This window comes from Phalaenopsis equestris, unplaced genomic scaffold (genome assembly GCF_001263595.1).
Source record: "Phalaenopsis equestris unplaced genomic scaffold, ASM126359v1 Scaffold000224, whole genome shotgun sequence".
NCBI classification, from domain to species: domain Eukaryota; kingdom Viridiplantae; phylum Streptophyta; class Magnoliopsida; order Asparagales; family Orchidaceae; genus Phalaenopsis; species Phalaenopsis equestris.
The window spans coordinates 4,683,602-4,709,035 of NW_018164666.1; the positions used below are offsets into that span (position 1 = coordinate 4,683,602).

General features: G+C 38.9%; 2 protein-coding genes across 2 annotated transcripts; one reads left to right on the plus strand and one right to left on the minus strand.

Moving 5' to 3' along the window:
- Positions 1 to 9,568: 9,568 nt before the first annotated feature.
- Positions 9,569 to 12,012, minus strand: LOC110023423. Its single transcript, XM_020722835.1, has 2 exons — positions 11,819 to 12,012; positions 9,569 to 11,231 (listed from the first exon to the last, which is right to left on the minus strand). Exon 2 carries the CDS (start codon positions 11,200 to 11,202, stop codon positions 10,150 to 10,152), a length of 1,053 nt encoding a protein of 350 aa, XP_020578494.1. The 5' UTR covers positions 11,203 to 11,231; positions 11,819 to 12,012; the 3' UTR covers positions 9,569 to 10,149.
- A 10,784-nt stretch (positions 12,013 to 22,796) lies between these two features.
- LOC110023356 (RING-H2 finger protein ATL43) lies at positions 22,797 to 24,627 on the plus strand. The gene has a single exon (XM_020722735.1). It carries the CDS (start codon positions 23,263 to 23,265, stop codon positions 24,259 to 24,261), a length of 999 nt encoding a protein of 332 aa, XP_020578394.1. The 5' UTR covers positions 22,797 to 23,262; the 3' UTR covers positions 24,262 to 24,627.
- Positions 24,628 to 25,434: the final 807 nt, after the last annotated feature.

A 25,434-nucleotide genomic window follows, 5' to 3' on the forward strand; every position in this document is an offset into this window, starting at 1 on the left:
TTTTATAAGAATTTCATTTGCGCTATTTTGAATATTTTTTGCGCTATTCATGTGTTATTGAGGTGTTATTCATAAATAGCACACCAATAACATATTAAAATCTGAAAAATATTCTCTGACATGAATAACACCTCCATAACACACCAATAACACATGAATAACGCGAGAAAATATTCGATCGGGTCATTTTTTATGCATGTGGGCCCCAATTTTTCATGTGTCAGCTCAAGATTGGACTCCGCAAGTAGCTCCATGTGCAGAGTCCTGAGGTTATGATTTTTCCTAAACAACCGGATGTGTGATGCGATATGCATTTTTTTTTCAAAAAAATTAACAAAAATAGTTTTTTTAGAAATTAGTATATCAGATGATTTGCTAGAATTTAATAGATTAGGGTAATTTATTAGAAATTGATAGATTATTAAATTTGAGTTTGAGTTAACATTGCACAATAAAAAGCTCTTAACTACGTGGTAACATCTCCATTCACACGTTTTATTATGATAGATAATAAGTGAAACCTATACATCGTTGACATGTTTGGGAAGCTATAATGTGGCTGAATGTGAATACAGTTGTTGCATATAATTTTTAATAATAAATTTTTCTTTGGTGCTCATCTCTAAAAAAAAAAAATTATTGAATGATTATATATTTAGGTTATAGTTGTACTTATATACACTACAAAAAATACAGATTTTCATAGTAGTTGTTTAACCAACAGGTAGTGATTTAAACCATCACTAAGTTTTAAACATCAATTTAAGAACCATTGTTGTTCTCCCCCATAGAGAGCTATCACAATTTGTGGCAATACAAGAATTGTGGCTAAAGCACTAGGTTTTAGAGAGGGGTTTTAACCGCCATTTTAAATGATGGTTTTAACCACCTTATTAAATGGTAGTTTAAATAGCAATTTAATATTGCTCCAACACAAGATCAGATGGAAATAAAGTTCGATTCAAGAGTACCGCTCATTCTTTTCCATTTAATCTAGATCTGATCTTAATTAATTCAAATCACTTTTCTAGCAACTAATGATCTTTGAGCTAAATTCTCATCCCTAGTGCTATGCATGTACCTACCTCTTAAAAATCGATGCATTTATGCATGTCACGATCAAATTATTGAATTTTTGGTAAATACGAAAAAATATCGATTAAGGATTTCATCAATTTATGCTGTGAAATTTTTGGTCAAGATATTGTGACCTAATTTCGGTTAGCATGAGCTATCTCTGAATTTACTTTATAATAAGCTCTTCTAAAAATGATTGATTAATTATAAACGCACTCTTAATTTAATTGATAAAAATTATTATCATTATTTTGGCATTCTGCTTAACTAAAGCCGGGAATCTGCAAAAATCAGAAGGTATTTATGTCAAATTAAACACCACCCCCCCAAAAAAAGGCACACAAGTAAAGTGGCTCTTAAGCAACCAAAATAGTCGTCTAAATATGATAATTTTTGGTGCGGACAGCTCAGTGATGTTGAATTGTCGTTTTTTTTATTAAATGTTAGGTTTTGCTTTGGTCTCTATCATCGAAAAAACATTAATATAAAATGATTGGCGTTTGATAGACAGACGTGAGTTAAATGAGAGAATATTTGTCATGTTATTGCACCTGACATCAATGTCATAGTCAAACATTATGGCGTCCACATTACAACAAATCTTTCAACAAAAAAAAAAATCTTTCTTTTGGACAACAGAAATGTTTTGTTTGATCAAGTAATCGGTATGTATGGATAAGTAATTTTTATGATGTAGAGTCATTTACATATATACATACATGCCACTAAAATTCTCTTTCATCTCATAAAAAATGTTATTATTGTAGACTAGAAGATTTATGATGATAGAATTATAAGTTAATGTCTTAGCGTTTCACAAAGAACTAAAATATATTTATATAATATAAAAAAATAGGAAGAAATGCCAAAATTTTCTTATTTGAAAGAGTTCTGATATGAGAGAAAGACGTGGGTTCTAACCTAGTCAAAATAAGCCACTATGAGTGTGCAAATACAAGAACACACTCTATTCGCATAGCTTGGACAGAGGAATCATTATTTTACATGTAATGCAATACTTGTATATATACGGTATAAAGAAAAATACAAGCGTTAGGAGCAACTGATGTATTTTAACAACGATGGTCATAAGCTGTGGTCGCCAGCTGCTAGTGGCCGGCGGTTGTGGATGGTGACCACTGACGATAGTTGAAGGTGGTCGACGGAAGTTGGTCGATGGTGATCAGTGGCTACGGAGCCTGGAAGTTATTGTCGGTTCTTCAACATGGGCGTTATTTGTTACAACTATATTTGAGATGTGACATTTGCAAGTAGGGGTCTCTAGCAGTCGAAGGTCAGTGGTGGAAGACAGTGACACTCGACATTAGTTGATTGTTGTTGGCAGCTACGAAGGCTGAAATTTATCGTCGAGTATTCAGTCTAAAACTTGTTCTTAAATTCCTCCTCTTCTTCCCCTCTCAAGTAAAGAGAGTGAGTCTATTTATAGCCTCTGAGTGACATATATTTTGATATTTCGATGAATAACTTTTCCAATCACTTGATTGGACAACTCATATTGACTTCCTTAGTCATAGAAGTTTTTTAATGATTTGAGTGCCTTAATTACCTCAAAATTGAGTGATATTACTCTCGTTGGATTTCTCTAATTGAAATGCTCGGTTTGACTTTAAATATGTCAAATTTGAAATTCATTTAACCATTCGGTCTAGAGCCTCCAAAATGTGTCTCAATGGCTTGATTTGGACTTGATTGGACGGTCAGTTTGACTATGAACTTGCTGAGATTGGGCCTGAAAGTTGGATGATCTTCAATTTGAATTTAGAACATTTATTGTTCAAAATTGTATTGAGATTCATGTTGAATGTTAAAAAAATTTTAATGATGCATCAACTATTATTTTAACTTAAAAAAATTAAATTATATATTTTTATGCATATGTAGAGGGTTGTAAACGAGCCGAACACAAGCGAGCCCAGGCTTAGCTTGTGTTTGACTCGTTTATATTTTTAGCTCAAGAAGTGTGTTTGTGTTCGGCTTGTTTGCTTAGCGAGCCGAACACGACGAGCCGAACACGAGCTGTTCACACGAGCTGTTCAAGAACAAATAGTCGTTTTGACAACCCTAATCACGTAGCCATAAGATGTTGAGTGTTGGAGCATGATAAAAAAATATTGTATATATTAAAACATCATTTGAATCTAATTTAATAATTTTTATTCTACTTTCATAATTAATAATTTTAATTGATTTTAAATCTTTGTAGTCTTGCAGTTATTATTTTTTTTAAAACACTATTCATCAATATTTCAAGCCAAAACGAGCCGAACACGAACGAACAAAATTTAGTTCGGGTTCGTTCTTGTTCAGCTCGTTAACTCAGCGAACGAGCCGAACATGAGCTGTTTGTGAAAACCGAGCCGTTTTGACAGCCCCGCTGAGAAGTGAAAAATTCAAGTTTAGGTGCCAGATATGTAAATACATAGGAATTAAGTGGTATGCATGTAAATCTTTCTCATTAAAGATGAAAGGCACAGCAGATTAGGCCAAACGCAAAAACAGAGATGAGCTTCTAATCTGATTTATGTCAGGAGGGATTTAATTAAATCATTTACAATTATTAATACTACATAGAAAGATAATTTTAATTAGATAACATATATTAAAATTAACTTATTACTATTTTTTATATTTCGTATTTTCCTTGAATAAAAATTCAATTTAATCTTCCATGTTGAATTCATGATACTGCTGGAAGTTGAGCTCAAGAGAAAAGATCAGATGAGAAGCTACCATGTTGCTGGAAGTTGAGCCCAAGAGGCAAGACTCGATGGGAAAATATGGTACTCCTGGAAGTCAAGCTCAAGTGAAAAGATTCCATGAGAATATACAATACCCCTAGAAGTTGAGCCTAAGAGGCAAGACTTGATGGGAAGCTATCATGCCCCTGTAAGTCGACTCCAAGAGATAAGACTCGACGGGAAGATAGAATACCCTTGGAAGTCGAGCCCAAGAGCAAGACTCGATGGGAAGCTATCATGCCAGAGATTCATAGCCTTCCGATTAGGTAGTGCATCAACGACAGAGATGAATTGGATCGTTAATGAGTCACGAATCCTCGTCGACGAAACAACACAACGATTGTTGATATGATCCATGGATGAAGGCTAAGAATCACTAGCATGTCAAGCAGAGTAATCATGCGGTGTGGTCACTCCAGTTATACCTGGATGAGATTGTTAGGTGATGTGAAGTTCTTAGGCATTTTAGTTTACGATGTTGATTTCCTCACTTCACAGTAAGGAGTATAAGGATATAAAAATTAAAATAAATTGTTGTGGTGTTTATAAATGAAATTTAAAACGATCGACGACGAAGTGAAAAATAGAACGAGAAAAGCTTCACACCAAAATAACACACAGATTTACGTGGTTCGGCAAATTGCATACATCCACGGAGCTGTAGAAGATTTTATTAATTGAGGAATTTATACCAATCAATCACCTCGACTTACAAGAGGAATCTCTCACTTGTTTTTTCTCTCTTTACACCAAGATTCACCCAAAAGCAAGATTATCGAAGAAGAAGAAATACATACAAGAGAAAAAACCTATTTATGAACCAAAAGTTGTATGTGTTGAAGATGCAAGAAGGGTCTGATATGACGCAGTATGTTAATGACTTCAATCAAATAATCACAGAACTGTCATAGTTTGATGTGAGTATTGAGGATGAAGATCGAACAATGATTTTATTGTGTTCGTTGTACTCTTCTTATGAACATCTGGTGACTACTCTGACATATGGGAAAGAAACTATCAAAGTTGATGAGATTACTGCAGCATTGTTGGCTCAGAATCAGCGAAAGCAGAATGTAGGGGAAAGTTCTCACGACGACAGTTTATATGTTAAGGGAAAGCAGTATCGTGGAAGGAAGAAAGAGAAAGAGGGTTCTGAAAGGCGAAATTTCATATCCAAGTCCAAAGGCAAAAAGACAATTCATTGCTTCAGTTGCAAGGAGCCAGGTCATATGAAGAGAGATTGTCCAAAACTGAAAAAACAGATTGGGGAGAAATGTGATACATCATCGAAGTCTGTAAATGTGGCACAGAGTGACAATTCAGATTGCAATGATGGTGATATGATATGGATGGTGATATGTTTTCAGTTTCATCAACTCAGTTCATAGATGCATGGATTCTGGATTCAGAGTGCTCTTATCACATAACACCTAACAGGGAGTGGTTTAATTCATACAGGTCAACTAATTCTTGCTCAGTCTATTTGGGTGTTGATAGATGTTGCAATATTGTTGGTATTTGAGAAGTCAGAATTCAGATATATGATGACACAGTTAAAACATTATGTGATGTCAGACATATTCCAGATCTGAAGAAAAATTTGATTTCCCTGGGCACTCTACACATAAATGGTTTTATTCTTGAGGCAAATGAGGATAGGGAAACCAACAAAATTGTTAAGAATGCACTGCCGGTGATAAAAGGAAAGTTAACTGCAGGCAATATCTACAAATTGTTGGGGAGTACAGTTGTAGGTGAAGTTCATTTTATGCAGTCAGATGATGACAGTACAAAGCTATGGCATATGCGTCTGGGTCATCTCAGTGAAAGTGGGATGGCAGACTTGCATAGAAGAAACCCGTTGCATGGTGTTAAAAGCTACAAGCTCGATCTTTGTAAGTTCTGTATTATTGGAAAACAGACTAGAGTCAGTTTTATGACTGGAAAGCACATAACTGAAGGGATTCTTGATTATGTGCATTCTGATGTATGGGCCCTACTATGGAGTTGTCATTGGGAGGATCTCAGAATTTTGTTGCATTTATTGATGATTTCTCCAGGAAAGTTTGGGTGTATTTCTTGAAGCAGAAATCTGAAGTCTTCTCTAAATTCAAGTTGTAGAAAGCTCAGGTGGAGAACCAAACTGGCAGAAAGATCAAGTATTTGAGGTCCGATAGTGACACATAGTACACATATTCGCAGTTTCAGAAGTTCTGTGAGGAGCATGGGATTTAGAGGCATTTTTTAGTGCGCAAGACACCACAACAAAATGGTGTGGCAGAAAGATTGAATAAGTCATTAACTGAAAGGGAAAGATGCTTGAGACTGAATGCAGGGCTTCCTAAGAGTTTCTGGGCAGAGGCTGTGAATATGACATGCTATCTCATCAATAGATCACCTCGAGCATCATTGGGTGGCAAGGTCGCAGAAGAGGTATGGACATGTAATCCAGTTAAATTCGATCATTTACGGATTTTTGGTTGTCCTGCTTATGTGCATGTACTTGGAGATGAAAGATCCAAACTTGATGCAAAATCCAAGAAGTGCAGTTTTCTGGGCTACAAGAAAAGTGTGAAAGGATACAAGTTTTGAGATCTGATTGCAAAGAAGATGGTGATCAGCAGAGATGCAGTTTTTTATGAGCAGTTTATGTTACAGCAGAATCAAGACAAGGTGCCAGAGAAGAGTTCCAGTTCAGATGTAGTGCATATGGATTTAGAACAACAACCAATTGCTTCTGAGAGAGGTGAAAGTTCAAATCCAACACCTGGTGATTCTATTCCAGATGATCTGCAGAATTATAACCTAGCTAGAGATAGACAGAGACGTACCAATGTAAGGCCTCCTAGCAGATTGGGTTATGAAGATTTGGTCTCTTGTGCACTTCTCATCAGCAGCGATGATCCAACCACTTTTCAAGATGCTATCGCTAGCCAGGAGATAGAAAAATGGATGGGTGCAACGGTTGAGGAGATGAAGTCTTTGCAGAAAAATTGTACATAGAAGCTAGTTCAGCTTCCTGAGGGAAAGAAGGCTATTGGTTGCAAGTGGGTCTACAAAAAAAACCAACAGTATCATAAAAAGAAGGGAAAAATTTTAATGCTCGACTGGTTGCAAAGGAATTTTGATAGCAGAAAGGGTAAATTATGATAAAATCTTTTCTCCTGTGGTCAGACATACTTCAATCAGGGTCAATCAGGGTTTGCATTAGTAGCTATTTGAGATTTACATTTGGAGCAGATGGATGTTAAAACTGCTTTCTTGCATGGTGATTTGGAGGAGCAGATTTACATGGAGCAGCCAGAAGGGTTCACTAAACCTGGACAGGAGCATATGGTTTGCAGGTTAAAGAAATTGTTGTATGAGTTGAAATAGTCTTCAAGATAATGGTACAAGCGGTTCGACTCCTACATGATTCAGATTGGCTACAAGCGATGTGAGTGTGATTGTTGTGATTACGTGAAGAGCCTTGATGATGGTTCTATTATTTTTCTGTTACTGTATGTTGATGATATACTGATTGCTGCAAAGAATATGAATGATGTCCGTGGTTTGAAAACTTTATTGAGCCAGGAATTTGACATGAAAGACTTGGGTCCTACGAAGAAGATTCTTGGAATGGAGATTCATTGAGACAGAGGCTCAAGACGATTATGTTTATCTCAACGAGGCTATGTTGAGAAAGTGTTGGAAAAGTTTGAGATGAGCAAAACAAAGCCTGTAAGCACTCCCTTGACAAATCATTTTAAGCTTTCTTCAGAACAGTGTCCTAAGACAGATACATAAATCGAAGACATGGCAAAGGTTTCATATGCCAGTGCAGTTGGCTGCTTGATTTATGCAATGGTATGTACTCGTCCTGATTTGGCTAATGTTGTTAGTCAATTCTACAAATACATGGCTAAACCTGGAAGGTGACATTGAGAAACAGTCAAGTGGATTTTCAGGTATCTAAAGGGAATTGTAGGACATGAAATTATCTTTGGCAGTCAGCAGAATGATTCTTCAGTTGTAGGGTACGTTGATTCAGATTATGCAGGTGATTTGGATGGTAGAAGGTCTACAACTGGGTATGTGTTTACTCTTGGTGAAAGGCCTATATCTTGGAAATCAACAATTCAGTCTATTGTGGCATTATCTACAACTGAAGCTGAGTACATGGCAGTAGCTGAAGCTGCTAAAGAAGTCTTATAACTTACTGGGTGCTTGCTGGGCTAGTAAAGGAACTGAGCATTGAGCAAGGTGGAGTTCAGTTGCAATGTGACAGTCAGAGTGCTATTTATCTGGCTAAGAACCAGGTGTACCATGCGAGAACCAAGCACATTGATGTTAGGTATCACAAGAAGGTATCACAAGATCATCACAAGATCAAAGAATTGATTGCTTCTGGGGAGATACTGTTGCAAAAGGTTCATACTGATGAAACTGCAGCTGATATGTTGAATAAGTCAGTTACTATCAACAAGTTTATGCATTGCTTGGACTTTTTGAATGTCTGCAGTTGCTAGAGAAGCATGGTGGCCCAACCCACTTATGGTATGAAAGGAACTCCATGATGTATTTCTCCTAAGGGGCTGAATATTTGCTAAGGTGGAGATTTGTTAGATATGACTCATATACCATAAATGGACAATGCTAAATCAGGAGCGGAGCAGAGCAAAAGATTTTGTCCAAATCAGGGGAATTTCCTTATGTGGGTTGTAGGTGTGGTACAGGGGTAATTTAATAATTACATATTGTACCCAAAGTTTCCTTTTTATGTACTTTTTAGAGTTATAAATTAGGCTTGTATGTAACCCTAGGGATTATCTCTGAATCCCTGAATTCTGTACTTTGTACTTTTTTCTGAATTAGTGAAAAGTACCGCTCTGTTCGCGAGGACGTAGTCATCTTTGCCGAACCTCGTTAAATCTCTTTGTATTATTCTGGATTTGTGTCGTTCTTGTTTTTCTTAGCCCTAATTTTCTCAACACTTCTGCTCCAAGCCAACAAGAAGAAATCAAGAAGAGAACCTTCTTCTTCAACTATCTTCTTCTTCCTTCTGCAAAGAGTACCTTGCAAAGCACCTGCCTTCTTCTTCCGGTAAACCTCAAGAAGAATCCAAGCAGAGAATCTCCTTGCTTCCTGCCTTTACCCGTGAGCAAGAACTCCTTAAAGCGGAGAGTTCTACAGTTTCAAGATTAAGGAGGAGAGTCTCTGTTTCACGAGAGACGGAGTTTTGCGAGTTTAGGAGAGGCCGAGACGGGAGTTTCATTTTTGTGAACCGAACGTGACGAGGGGCGGGAGATGTTCGCGTAATGGAAAGGGAGGCGGGAGTAGTTTTTTTTTCTTTTTTGCTTTTTCTCGTGGACCGTCTACACTTAACATAAATAAATAAGAGAATAGACAAATTAAGGATTATTTGGTTGATTGGTTGTAGATTTGTATATATAGCTATCTGAAAGCTTCATAACTTGGTGAGAGATCGTTTAAGATATGAAAAATGATACCTTCATAGTCTATAGGTGATCCTGCTATTAATAATGTATTCACCTTGACTTTGATTTCAAATATATGTTAACTCGTGGATTAATCTTTCATTGACATGTGATGAAGTTCATTTTTGATTTAAATGATACCCGAACACTTAGTAGAAAACAGATGGTGGTCAACGCTGATCGACATTTCTATGTAAGAGTAACGATTGATCATGTAGAGTAGAAGGGAAGCAGAAATAATAGAGTACAGGGCAGCTGTGAGATTTTGATTGACAAGCATCCACAAGTTGTAGTGGGTTGGTAGTGATCATACAGTCGTCATGGAAGGAAATTTTAGATCATACAATCTTGAATAAGCAAATTCAAATTCAATCACACAAATTTAAATATAGAATAACAAATGCTGATTCAGCAAATATACAGTCTTGATGAAGGAAATTTAATATGCGTGCAAAACAAACATTAATTTTTCCATTATATCATTCACACAGCACACATTCTTCTGTCATGCTGCTAATGTGCAGAGCTTTGTCACACTCATCTTCTTCCGTCTGCCCTATATGCAATACCTTCAACAGCCTCTTCTTCTTTCACCTCTGCATCATCTCTAGTATCTTCGCTATCAGAGAGCCTCATCAACATCATCTTCTTTCAGCATCTCATCCTCTTCCTCCTCTCCTCATTTCAGAGCCTCAATTCCCTGTCCTTTCAGAGTTTCATTTGCTTCCTTCTTCTCCTTCTCTTGATCCTCACCATTCTCTAGTTGCTGAGCATTCTGAGCCTCTTGAACCTCTTGGTTCTGCTGACTCTTAACTTTACTCGGCTTGTTAATCCTACTAAATCTGCCTTTCGTGTTGAACTTGAAATGCCCTCTGGATCTGTTGGCGATCAGGTTTCTGCAGTGAGAAAACCGTTTCAAAAGCTCCAACCAGCGCCAGTACCTTGTTTTTCCTCGTCTCCATCAACTTGCTTTTGGTCTCTTCGATCACATCATTGCTCATAGGCACATCCTTTTTCTTCATCACCGGCATTTCAGTCACAACCGAGGCAGCCGTGGCTTCTGGATCCACTAGCCTCACACCAGCATTTACATGTTCCAGCTTCTTTTCCTCGCCCCTTTTCTCCACCATAGTGGAAACCACCACCACCCCATCTCGCTCAGGAATCTCTTCAAGCAAGATTGGTCCTTTGGAGACCTCATCAAACACCTGGGACGCCAAACCTTCTCCCAAATCCTCAGGCTCACCACTCTTATATTCGTCAGTTAGATTCTCTTCGTCAACCAGAGAACTAACAAACTTAATTTCTTCCTCATTCAGCTCATTCAAAGCTCCAACCACTTTCTCATGATGGTTCCACATTTGCTCCTGCACCGGCCTTTCAAAGGCTGTTGCAGCATCATGATCTGATGAAGTCCGGACTTCAGAAGGAGCAGCCATTGTAAAAGGGGCTTCTTTTTTCCTGACAAGCGTAGGTCTGGAGCTCTTAGCTTTACGAAAAAGGCTGGACTTTGCAGTTCTTGAACCAGTTGGAGCAGCTTTATCACCACGAAGCACAGAGGAGCTTCTCAGTTTTGGCGTGGGGGTGGCTGTCTTCATTGATCTCTGCAATGTAAGAGTTGAAGGCGCCTTGTCTGCTAATTTTCTTCCTGCGCGTGTTTTGCTAGTGGAACCTGAGGTAATGGTAGAGACTATAGGAATTCGCTTAGGTTGAGACAGAGGGGAAGGAAAAGCCTTGGGGTTGAGAGGATTGGTCAACGGCTTCTTCCCCTCCGGTGGAGATGGGCATGTGCTATCTCCACGGGTGAGAGAAGTCTTCAAGCTCCGTTGGGCAGGGGATGGGATGTTCTTCCTATCTCTATTAGAGGTGGTTGACTTAGTTGCCATCATAAGCTGAGCAGGAAGCAAGGATTTAGCACCTAAAAACAGAGGCTTTGATCAAATTTTATAACACTAGTAAGGGAGAAGGATGGGGAGATCTGAAGCCATGTTCAGAAAGAAAAAAACTGGGGGACAAAAGCTGAACCTAATATACAGTAGGGAAGATGGCTTGCAAATTCCACATTGTAGTTGGCTGGCTTAAAGGGAAGGCAAAGGCAATAATTAAATTAATAATAAAATGGTTGTTGGATGGACATTTCTAATCTACAAATTCCGCTTTTTAACAAAACATATCTGCATAATAAATTAGTAGTGTTAACCATGTAGAGCAGGTGGCATTTCATTATCCTCACTGTGTGCACAAATAATAATAAAAAGGCCTAATGCCCTTTTCTTCAACATAAACTGTAGACGAAAGAATCAAACAGGAAGATATTTTCTGCCGGTAATAATATCTGAGCAAAAGTAACAAGGTATCGAGATAAAAATTGGTGCTTTCACGTAGAAACAACAGACAGTCGCATAATCGGGAGCAAAACGCGGACAAGGAGGCAACTTGAAGCGTAAAAATAGAGTAAATCGGAAGAACGAGCAACCAACTGTACAAACAAATAGGAAATAATACCTTCGATTTCTTCTGTTGTTTGTCCCTTGTGTTGATGGAGATCGATTGTGAGGAGAATTCGATAGAGAGCAGAGGAAGAAGTGGTATGCGTGAAGTTAGAAGGCGGACGAAAGAAAGTGGAGTGGAGTTGAGTGGAGTGAGAAAATGAAGGGAAAGAAGGTGAGAACCATGACTTTATATGGTAAAAAATATTATATCAGAAATACAACGTAAAATTATGTTTGAAGTCTGCTCATACGAAGATATTTAAATGTGACATAAAATTAAAAAAAATATATTTTAGAATATTCCTCATGTGTTTCATATATTTTTGTAGTGATATTCATATGTTATTGTGTTCTTAGAATATTTTTGGTGTTATAACAACACAATAACACATCAATATCACAACAATAACATATGAATAATGCATAATAGCACAAGCATTTTCTTGAAGTAAGGTGTCCGCATATTAAAGGACTCCGAACGTAACTTTACATTAAGAGGTTCCGTGAGGCAAAACAATCAGCACCTTCACTATAATTTCTACAATTTTTTGGCTTAGTTATCTGTTTTCGGCCATAACTCAGCTCGTGACCAAAAAACAAGTATTCCCATTTAAAAAAAAGAAAAATTCCAATAGGTCGGGCTGAAAATGGGAAGCAAACCAAGAAGCACTCCAAAAGCCCATTAAATGCCTTCTATTTGTTGGGAAATTTACTGAAATGTCATACATCTAACACCCAAATTTTTTTTTTGCTCTTATTAGACTTTAACTATGCTTAAGAAGATGTATTTCATTTTTAAAGTTAATAATAGCATGTGATATAAAAGATTTTAGTATTATAAATGTTGAAATTAAAGTTTTGTGTTAGATATATAAATACATTAATATTGTGAGGCATGTATGTAATGCCCCCTTTTTTGTGTTAGTTATATAGCAGTTAACAAGTTGGAGAGGGTTCGATGAGTCTTGTATTTGTACATATTTGTCACATTCCTGGTCTGAAAGACGATATACCCCGACAACATATTGCATGATGAAATGAATTGAATTAGTTTTAAATTCTTAAAAAAATATTATATGCAAATAATAATAGAAACAAATAATGAAATATAAATTTTGGTCCATAATTAATAGTCTGCTTAGACAACAACAAGAAAAATAGAAAGCTGACTGAATTAAAAATTAAATGATAACAAGAAACGATTACCTAGACCCAAAATGAAAATACGATCACCAAAATAAAAACTAAAAAATATCAAAAATAAAAAACCTAAAACTAAAAGATCTGCTCCGGTGGAGATGGTTATGCTAGGGATTGAATAGAGCACTATCTGAGTAATTCCTAAATTATTTGTTAAGTAATTCTTGTAACTAGATTATGAGCTCGTAGCATTCCATAATGACCATCCAAATGGTGATTATTTTCATTTATATTTCTCCTTTTATTTTAAAGGAGTGGTCAGCTTGTTTATCGTCGTATACTTGCATTTTTTTAATATGTCTCTCTTGTGAATTATGTTAATGATCAGAAGAAGAGATGAACAAAAAATATGGACATATGACAAAGATCACGAACAAGAGAAAGAACGTGGATAGCCTACGTGTGATAAACCTTACAAGGATATGTCAAGTTTGTTTGTCCAAACAAGATTGAACGGAAGCACCTTAGACAACAACTATGAAAGAATACCTACGTGGACTACCCACAACTAGAGATTCGAGTTTGTATGATTGTTATGGGGTTTAAAGTTCTCCAAGAGGGACATATCCCATTTAGTTAATTACATCTCGGGGTTTGCCCAATAATATTCTTTATCCAAAGGAATTTTGTTTGCATTAGTAGTGAGGACTAGCATAGGACTATCAAAGGACAGTTATTTCGCATGGGAATGTTGTGATGCTTTCAAAGATCTCGCTAAGCCATGGGACAAAGAGTGAGTCTCTCTTGGTCCCTAAATGGGTATCAAACTCATCGGCATATCAAACATGCAAAATAAACTATCCCATCGAGGAATTCAGATATGACAAAGCACATCCAGGTCATTATGGTAGATGACAAATCATCGTATCCCAAACGGGAAGCAGCGTATTGGCAATTAGGCCGTCGAGATGATACCAACGAAGGCAAAAAGAGTGATAGGACTCAGTAGGGGTGTTGACCTCATTTGTTGTGAGGTCTAAATTCTTCTCCTATAACTAAGGATCTAGTCATAAGGCTTTCCTGTTGATTATCCTAGAAGGCTAGTGATGAAACCCACCCAGCCTAAAAATTCAAAACATTTCCAGACTCTTTTTGAAATCCCTCATGGGTTGTCTCATACCTACATCACTTGGGTGGTTGACACCAATATGTGAAAATTCAAGAATGAGTTCTCATAGAATCAACTGGCTTTAGGGAAACCATGTGTGGGTTGGTCATACACACACTCACTTAAATTCACCTCAAACTCCCAAAAAACCCAAATCTCAAATACATTCTTTTAATAAAATTTCCATGGACAACAAATTGACAAAGCCACAGCAATTTACAACAAATTCCACACAACATTCAAAATCCATTTCAATTCACATCAATATCCACACAAACCCAAAAAATTGTCACCTTTTTAATTTCCCTTATGACAATCATCTAATTCACCAATTGTCTCGTTTCATGTGTCAATGAGTTGAATTGTAGATAAAGGGTTTAGTTTGGTTTGGGTTTGATGTGGGCTTAAACCTAGCCAATAACCCCACCATACTACCCAAATAACCCCCAATAACACCACTTCAAAGCCATAATAACACCAGCCATCAAAAACCACAGTCAAACTCCTCAATAACACCAAAATAAGCTCAGAAACTTGTCAAATAACACCACGACGTGAATAAGTCGTCGAATAACACCGCGTGCCGTAATTTAATAACCACAATAACATCGATCCAACCCGCAAGCGGCGATTTTGGGTTAATAACACCGAAGTCTGACCAAATTACAATCATGAATAACACAATCTGTCATGGGACCGATGTAGCACCGCAATATAACTTGCAATAACAACGAAATAACACCCGCCTATACCAACGCAAACTCTTCAGCCACGTCAGGCCAATTCTACCCTTGCCCGCGTGATCCAACCTTAGTAACACCACAGTACGACCCCCAATAACACTGCATTTGCGTCTTGCTGCTAATACTTCTGAAATACAACTCGTAAAACACAATGAATAACACCATATGATATACATAAAATCTCAAATTTTTTTTCCAAATACAGACATCCAAATTCTTTCAACCATGCAAAAGTACACTCCTATAAGTGGTAAATAGAGGAAACCCTTTTCACCCTTGACCAAAAGTACTTAACCTCACCCATGTTTCACTTAGAACCAAAAATAAAATAAAAATAACCTAAAATCCATCTCAAATTTTCCTTAACCCAAAATCCACGTGACAAATTTTGTCCCCATGATTATTTTAATCAAACCATAAGTCCTAAAGTTCATAATTTAATAAATCAAACTTGGCCTCATGACACCACCTCATAAAGTGCCCCATTTTTCCACTTTCCTTCTTCATGAAAATAATTAAGCCCTATGTAAGCCTCTATATCATGACCAAGCCATATGTGAGCCTCCTTAGCCCCACACATGTCGTTCAACCCTAAATGGAAAAGGAGGACCTACTTTCAAGCCTCCAAGAAAATGCTTCACCTCATCCATAGCATATGTTCAAACTCTAGCCTCTGGATAGGACTTCATGATATAAACCCAAAGACCAAAAAATTGCACCAGCCACCATGGGGAGATGAACCAAGTCTTTCCCATCGACCAAACCCAAGTCAAACCAATAAGTGGTCTAACACTCATTCCACTTCAATCCACTCATGAACACATGACACAACTCAATTGACTGCACCACTCTCAACTCTTGAACTCCCTCAACAGGATGGTGATCACCCTTGGTCTGGTCGGCCACCTTGGCTGTCGAAAAATACCAAACCCGAGAGCACCACCATAGGGAAAACTCACAATTTAACCCACCATACTCCGCTCAATCTCATTGAAGCTCTGCCTGCACCTTACCACCAACTCAGCAACATTTTGGACACCTCAGCTTGCCGACTTGGCCACCATGGTCGGGTCTATAAATACACCACCACCCCATGACCAAAAAAGGGAAGAAGTGCGAAAACTTAGGGAGACTCTGCCAAAATCACTCCAAGCCTTCCTAGCACTTATATAAAGCTCATCCCCATCTTCCTTAGCCCTTCACATCCACTCACAAGCCCTAATTGTTCCACACAAAACCTGGACATTTTTCAGCTTCCAAAATTAACTCCACCAAAACTTGAAATAAACTGTTCCAAACGCTTCAACATAACCTAAAACTTCATTCCCCATCAAAATCCATTTTTTCTGTCCAAGACCAAAGTCGAGCCACCTTTTAATCAAGGTCATACCTAGACCCCATTTCAGAATAAGACAACACTTGGAGGAGGTTCCTAGGACCCAAGTGAAGCTACTACAACTACCTAATCACGACCTCACATCTCGGGCAAAGGTATAGCTCGAAAACACCTATTTTTGCTTCAATTTTGGACCTTTGTGAAGAGGATTATTTTTTTTTTCCTAAAGGAAGCCCTAGGTTATAAAGATTACATTGGACACATCCCTTGTGAAGCCGAGTGGTTTCTCGTGATAAGCCTTAGGTCAACACCCAAGCAGGTTGAAATCCCAATTTTCCCACGGCTTTGACGCTTCCAACCTTCCTTGGAGGGGTTGGGATAGTTCGATCTTGAAACATAGAAAAAACTTTAGAGCTAGCTCTTTCTACAAGATCTTGTGAGGTTTGTAGGATGAAAAAAACTTTGTAGCTAGTTCGCAGTACGAACGATGAAAGACATGTCCTACGAGAAATCAGAAGGTGAAATTTTTCACATTCCCTCCCCAAAGCCGGAGACGGTTATGCCGCAAATCTAAGAGCTAAAACCCAAGGTGGCTGTATAAGATCGCTAACATGAGTATGACTCATTATTATTTGTGATCACACACATCATATCATGTTGCATTTCATACATTTCATTTTGTCTCGACCTGTCACCCCGGCCCGGTCGACATCACACTTTGCCTTGACCGACCTCCCCGACTCGGTCTACATCATACTTGGCCTCGAGCGGTCGCCCCGGCCCAATCGACTTTTCACTTTGGTTTGACCGTCTAATCCCGACCCAATCTACAGTTTACCTTGGTCCGACCAGCTACCCCCGCCAAGTTAACCGACAAGTTCAGATCGACCTAACGCCCCAACCCGGTCAACTATAATTTTATTTATAGTATAATTAAAAATTTTAATTGTAACAATTAATAATTCAATTAACAATTTAATCGTAACGAGAGAGTATATAATTCACACACACACAGATATGTATATTATTCTTTTCTTTTCAAAATTTATCAACCACGAGTTTCCCTTCAAACTTTTCTATATATACTTCAATTCATAGCTGTGCCAAGATCCAACTGAATTCAAATCAGATGCATTTACAAACAAGATAATGATTAAGGGTGTAATTTTCCACAGTTGGGTTTAAATTCCACATAATACTTTTTGGAACGACACAATCAAAAAAAAAAAAAAAAAAAAAAAAAAAACTTAATTCGGGACAGTCGTACAACAATCAGTACGTAGATTTTGGCTCGTTGTTCGTGAACAGCTCTTGTTCGGCTCCCGCACACGAACAACAGTTTGTTCGCTCGTGTTCGGCTCGAAATGGCTCAAAAAAAATTGTATAATTTTTTATATAATAATATATTACATATATTATGTATATAATAATATATTATATATATTTATGTCTAAATTTAAATCATAACACCTTATGTGGCAATGTGGTTAGTGTCTTCTTTTATATATATTTGATTCAGGTTCCAATCCCAAAGTTTACATCTATTTTTCTCAATTTTAGTTTAACGAGCCAATTTCAAGTCGAACACGAGCCGAACATGAACACGAATATTTAAATCGAGCCGATTTCGAACACGAGCTATTTCGAACGAGCCGAACACGAGCCTAGCCTGATCTCGCTCAAGCTCGGCTCATTTAGAACCCTATGTTCAAGCACCTAGAAAAATTCAGAATATTCCCCTAAAAAAAATTAAAAATACTCTCTATGATTAAAACAACTGAACTCCAATAAAATATCATATGCATCTGCAAACCTTGCATACTTATGTCTGCAAGTACAACATTGAATCCAAGAATTCCGGCAAGGTGTGTGCTTCTACTGTACGTTCTGCGTCTTATCCCCAACTGAGCACTTCTACATTTCATAATATTATAAATAATAAATTATTTTTTTTAATTTTATTAAAATATATCTATTAAAATTAAAAGAGAATTCCTTAACTTACCACAATGAGTACGTACCCATCGATTGGATGAATACATGGTGTCAACATCTTTTCTATAATAGAAGAAATATGTTGTCAGTATCTTCTTATTTAAATATAGGCACTCTCATTTTTTGACAATTTTGTCTTAAAAGGGGAAATGGAGCCTGCGGCCCATCCAATCATGCATGTTGAGCGAGGAAGGGATCATGCAAGTTAATGCTATTTACATACATACCTCACAATTCTTATGTATTTACACTTGTAACCCCAAAACATTCATATTTACATGCATCATGCTTAATTTTCTAATATTATATTAAAAATAACGCCCTCACCAGTATTTAAAAAGTGAAATATTTATTATCATGCCGCGAGTTTATAATGTCAAGGTGTTAAAAGTGTAATATCAAGCATTGGGTGGTAGATACGTAAATACATAAGAATTGTGTGATAAGTATATCATTTTCACTAAAAATTATTGGAATTATAAATTAAGAAAATAAATTTATATTGTGTGCCATTGAACTTTGAAAGCCTTTCAAAATACTTGTAAGTTGAGAAATTAAATGATATGTTTCATATGATTCTTTGGATTATTTTAGATGATCTTTAATTATATTCATTAGATTATTTTAAACCAAAGGACTTTGGAGCAATTGAAACTCTTACGGCAAAATCACATTTTTATGTTCTTTTCTTATTCATATTAATAATCTTTAACCTCCTCCTAGCTACCAGACACCGTCCCCTATCCTCACGAGCACAACTACTTCCTTCAGGCATTCAAACAAAGCACGCAACTCTCCCCTTCTAGTTACAAAACCTAACTTCGAAGATTTATCCCCCTCCTACTCCCATTGACCGACGTCCCTCCTGCAAGTATTACAACACTGTGCTTCCTTTGGACAAGGACCACCTTCCATATCCATCTAGCCAGTTTAATGTGAAGTTTTTAATATGAGAGTATAAGGTGGTCGTTACAAGCAGATAGTTCTAGCAAAATTTAGAGTAAGTTTCTTCAATGTCTTGTATAGGATTAAGAGTTTACGTGGCCCCCAATGTATGATTTCATCAGTTAAGATTTATTATTGTTGAATTTAAATATGTCCTTTGGCTCGTGCCCAAGAGATAGAGCAGGAAATCCGAATGAAGGAGAAAAATAATGAGAAAAGGAGAAGGAGAGAGTTGCCCCGTGGGGGCAAAGAGGGGTGTTCTCAGGCTTTTTAGCCCCTTTTATTACACACAGCTTGAAGGTTACGAGTGGGGAGAGAATGAGAGATATATCCCTACGTAGGGGTAAGAGAGAATCCACGGACATTTATAGAAAAATATGAGGAGGGGGAAGTGATGTTACAAGAATATCTCTAATTTACAAGTCCAATGGTGGCATTTCGGTCCATATATTGAATCACCCTTCGCTCGCATCGAATGGTCGGCCCATGAAGGCTGCCCCGCTGGAGGTGGCCTCCACGGTGGCTGGTTGAACATACTCATGTGGTCGGTCGGCTAGAGTGGCCAACTGACTATTCCTTATGTGGTCGGCTAAGGCGGCCGGTCATATCTTCATATGGTCGGCTCTTCGTGGCCAGTTGGTGGTCCATCAAGTGGTCGGCCATGGTGGCAGACCAGTTGAGTTGTTTGACCTAAGTGGCGACCAGTGAGGTCAGCCAAGGTGTTTGGTCGAATGCTCCATATGGTCGGTCTTAGGTGGGCGGTCGAATGCTCCCGTGGTTGGCCATAACGAGTCGAATGGTGGAGACCGGCCTAAGCTAGCCGACTGAGTGCTCTTGGTGGTTGACCCAAGTTGACGGCTGGTTGGGGGTCCGTGGATGGCCCTGGGTGGTCGGTCGAACGATTGCTTGATTGTTCCAACTGATCCATGACTGCTAGCGCATCTTCGGCGGCGGAGACTCTTCTGTCTCGACGAGGGCTATTTTTTGGCTACACATTTATGCACTCTTATTAACTTCTATGTTGAATTAATATTAAGTTTTTGTGTAGATAATTATATATTATTGTTGAATCCAAAACCATCCGAGAGACACGTCTAAGAAATATAGCACTAAGGGAAGAGAGAGAGAGAGAGAGAGAGAGAGAGAGCAATACATTTGTGTAACCTTTATTCAAGAAATGAGACCCCTATTTATAGAAATGGGTCATTGTACGATTACACGATGTGCTCATAAATTGCGTAGGTACAGTGGTGTTATTTTAGTCTATACATAAATATGGCCCGTGGGGCTACAAATATACGTCTAGGAGGAGTCGGGCGACCACTAGGCTCGGCGGCTATGAGGTCGGGGTGGCCAATGGATTAAGCAGTAGTTTAATTGAGCGACTACTAGGTCGGGCGGCTACTAGGTCGGACGGCTCTTAGGCCAGGCGGCACGCTAGGATTGGTGCTAGCTACTCTGGAATTGACTATTGGTTTTGTCCATTTGGTCTGTCCTGGATGGAAGGCACTAGATTCATCTACACGAGCCTTGTTAGGTAGACTCTGTAGGAACTGATCTCTTCTTATTTCTCTTAAAGCTTTATCCTCCTCGTATATGAGATTCGATTGGTTAGGCGCACGATTCTGAAGGGTCTTTGGAGAGCTCCAGGACGCCACCTCATTTTTGTGATTGACAGATAGATGTCCATAAGATTCATACTCACACATTTTTAATTCACAATTGCACTATTTGTTCAAGTGTCCATCCAATTGATGTTCAACTAAAAATAACTTTGCACATTCATTTCTTTGAAAATAAGACAAAGGCTTTGAGATCATGTAAATGTTTCTTATGCTGATAATGACAGAAATTGGGCGAGAAGTCCTGAAAAAAATATTTCATCTATATTCTTTTGTCATTGAGATTCTTTTTTCTTTTTTGTAACATGAAAAAATTTATCATTATGACACTTTTTGTAATAATTTCTTAAAAGAAAATAGGATTTGGTAACTCTTGAATCTGAATTTATCCGTGAATCACACCCAAGAATTAGAGTGTAAAACATAAAGAGAGAGACATATAACATTAATTTGGAAAAATATTGTAATATTTAGAAAATTATCCCTTATTAACAGAGAGGAGATTGTTGGTTCACATATTGTCTTTTATGAACACATCTCGAGAGTTAGGACCCAGTGAATGAGAGAGAAATAGAAAGAGTAATAAAGTGAACCAAGAGTTATTGTTGAGAGGACCAAGGAATTAAAGTTATTTATAGGAGTGTATTTTGTACAATTATAAAAGGGAGGAAAATTTTCTTAATATGATTAATGCTTTAATAAATTGTATGGATTTCATTTCATGTATGTATTACAATTTGAATTTTGATATGACGTCAACTGGTTGATCAACTCGTCAGAATTCAACCCATTGATGTTATTTACTGGGCGGTGACCGTGCCTTGTGTTTGGTCAAATAATGATTTTTCCGCCGTGTCGAAAGCGTGTCAACAGTTAATCGCTACTAGGAGTTCCTGCATGTGCTTCGGTCGGCCGGACCGTAGGTGTGGCCTGTCGTCCAAGTCTCTCACCACTTTGTGTCGGTCGATTCTTTGATCATGTGGTTAGTTGTGGAATAATAGGATCTTTTCATCGTCTGGACGTTTTCTGGATCATTTGATTGCTTTGATATTTGCACTGACAGTTGTTGTGTATACAGAGTTGCAATGTGTAAAGTTACATGTATTTACGTTAGTGGGGAATTCTCTAGGGTATTATAATTATTTTATATATGTGGGCGCACAGTTTGACTGATCTAAGACTATGCTAGTTGGACTGGCGGGCCTTTGGTAGGCACTGCGAGTTGGCTAAGCATGGTGAATATTGTCGAGTGGCTTAGTTAGTGAGGCATGCCGGTCGATCAGGTCCGATAGGCCGGGGGTCGACAAGATTGACTCATTCGACTAAGTCATGTTGATCAGTTAAGCAGGTCTAGTCATCAACCACTAATTTCTGATAAGGTGCTCTTGTCAACAGAGCAAAGCTAGGCTTTTGGACAGACAACAAATTACGACCATAATCTGATAGATACCCTCCATTAGATGAAGAGGTCCCGAGGGATGGTTGAAACTCGTCTAAGTAATTCTTGATGAAGTTCAGGGAGACAGGTGGATACTTCCGTAGAACTATAGGACCCAAGGTGTTAGCTTCTCCCTTTATTTAGTTTCATTGTAAGTAATGACTTGGACCCTTCTGTACTTCGCTTCTGGTCGAACTGTCTGGAGATCAAATTGTTTGGTTGCCTTGATTAGTCTTGGTTTTGATACCTCCCATCTGACAATTGGGCATATGACTGCTCTATCAATGAGCTCTCCTTTGATATACCTCGTCCTGTCAGCACCGCCGGATCTAATCGATATTCATGATTTCACTTTTTCCATATACAGCAGTAGAAGTCGTGAGCTTATTTAAGAAATAAATGTTGCTATAATTGAAGCACAATTAAATGATTCAACAACCAATGGTTAATAAATTAAAATATTTACGATTTCACCGAATACAGCTAAGCCTACTAAATCAGGAATAGGGCTGGAAGCGGGCCCCCGCCCGCATTTAGCAACACCACCTCCAAATGAGTCAGTTCACGGGCCTGGTCTGAACCACTTAAATCCATGCGTAAATAGCTTAATCACCAAGCCTCATAAATACCCTCCAATAAAACATATATTCCTTCTTCTGCACCCCACAATACCCTTAATTTCAAAAACAACCAGGGCTAGTTTCGGAAACTCGCAGTTACATCTTAATTGCAGCTCGGTGCCCAGAAACCCAGCTCAGGTGGCGGTGCTCCGATACACCGGTAGAGCTCACCGTTCCTCAACCCAGCAACTGGCAAAACCTCAATACTCTTTACGAAGGCGCACTGTTTCCTGAGACCCACCGCGAAAATTTTGAAAAAACATCAGTTGCAGAAAGAGCGCGCGCGAGCGATAGGGAGAGAGCGCTTAGCGCGCAGCGAGGAACGGTTAAAAAGCTTTTCAGCGTTGTCTTCTTCTTCCTCAGCTTTTAATCTTGTTCTGACAGCCAACGGGGGGACAGTGTTCGCTGTTTTCCGTCCTTTCGTTTTCCCATCCATAACCTTTCCAAGCAATGGACTTCAACCGGCAGAGATCACTAGTGGCGGAACACGGTACCCCGGAAGCATCATCTGCTCAACCACCGCCGCCGCCGCCGCCGCAAAAACCAGCCGACGTGCCATTCCGCCCGAGCATTGCCGTCATAGTGGTGGTTCTCACCACCATGTTCTCCCTCACATTTCTTCTCCTTCTCTACGCCAAGCACTGTCGACGGCAAGCTGCCGCGACGGCGCCCCCCCCCCCCCCCGCCGCAACTGGAGGCGGCGGAGTAGCGGCTCTCGGCAGGACGGCGGAGGATCGGACTTCAGGGGTCGAGCGCGCGGTGGTGGAGTCTTTGCCGCTTTTCCGGTTCGCCTCCTTGATGGGGGAGAAGGATGGGATCGAGTGCGCGGTCTGCTTGAGCCGGTTTGAAGCGGAGGCGCTACTCCGGCTTCTTCCTAAATGTCGCCATGCTTTCCACATAGACTGTGTTGACGCCTGGCTTGACTCTCACTCTACCTGCCCGCTCTGCCGCTCGCGCGTTCACCCCGAGGACGTGCTCCTCCTACTACGGCCCGATCCCCCTCTGCCGCCGTTGGTAACGGCGGCGCCACCTTCGCGGAGAATCTCCGGCAGGCATTCTTCGGCGGGAGAGAAGGCGAGCGGCTGCGCCATTGCCGTATTAGTGGACAGGCAGAGAAAAGACGGGCTTTTGCTACCGGAGGTGGAGGGGGTCGGTGGGCAGTATAGTCACCGGGTAGTGTTTTCCGGAGGAGGATCGCGAGAGAGGTGGAGCGATCTCCGGCCGTCGGATCTGATGTTTTTGAGGTCGGAGACGACGATCACGGCGAGCGGAACTACGGCGGAGTTGGGTGGCGGCGTATTCCGAATTGGATTGAGGAATGAGCCGGACCTGACGAGTGTGAACCGGGTCAGCCGAACCGGGGGGGCTGAGGAGCGGACGATGCGGAGGTGGGTTCGGATCGCCGGTAAACGGACGGCGGGATGGCTCGGAGGGGATGAGAATGGATGAATGATGAGAAATGACGGGAATGCCCTTGGTATCTATGGTTTTTTACTCGTGTGATTCCGAGTAACGGTGGTCACGTGAGTCGGATTAATCGGAGCAACGGGGCGGATGTCGGGCTTCTTGGTGCCTTGTGCGGGCGAGGATCTCGCAGCTTGTTGAGATTTGTGTTGCTCCTCAATCGAACGGTGGGGAGCGAAACCTCGCTGTGATTCGTTTCGGATTGCGGAAAAGGGATTGGATGATTAACTGCAGCAAATGGTGAATCGAAATGTTTTGATCAATGTGGCTTTTTTAATTTGGTTTTGAAGAAATGCTGAATTGTCTAAAATTAATTGGTAAATTTACAGACATACGAGATAATTGCTATGCATGCACCTACAATTTGTTATTTATATTTATAGTAACTTGGTACTAATAATGTGTATTTAATTTTAAAAAAAAATTAATGATTGTGATATTTGAATGTTATGGATGTAGATATCATGTGTTAGCTGTTGGATTTGTAAATATATAAAAATTATGAGGAATGAGTGTAAATGAGCCAAATAATTTTTGGTCTCTTTGTGAACTTACTATTTTCTAAATTTGAATAATTGACATATCTGTAAGAGACAAATGAAGGACGCACGACAACATTTAATTTTATTAAAAAAAATATATATTTTTTAACTTTCAAAACGATGCTAATATATTGCCAAAATGATTGTCATACAGTTTATTAGATTGATATGTTTATGGTTTCTCAACCTCGTCATATGCAAGTCTTTTACAGGCAAGAGATTGCAATTTGCATGGATGTTGTGATTAATGCAATTAATTTTTCTTTGGTCATAACCACACACATTTGTTATTATGTAAATCATCCTTCGTATTGCTAACTTTTAATAATTGTGTTTGTTGAATCCTAAATTGTTCTTTGTGACCAAATCATCTAAGAGACTCTATCTTATCTTGTCCACCACTCGAGCTATACCAACCCTATCATAGATATATTCATTTCATATTTTTTCTATAAGTGTCAAACCACTCATCCCCCTAAGCATTCTCATATCGAAAACACTTAACTTTGTTTTATGCTTCTCTTTTAAATGCCCACGTTTTGTGCCATAAATTATTACAGGTCTCCCCCCATCTTATAAAATTTTCCTTTGTCTAACAGATACTTTTCTATCACAT

What these genes read in the sequence shown, in the direction of transcription:
- LOC110023423 (XM_020722835.1), bottom strand. Translation starts at nt 11,202, where the DNA reads ATGATGGCAACTAAGTCAACCACCTCTAATAGAGATAGGAAGAACATC.
- LOC110023356 (XM_020722735.1), top strand. Translation starts at nt 23,263, where the DNA reads ATGGACTTCAACCGGCAGAGATCACTAGTGGCGGAACACGGTACCCCG.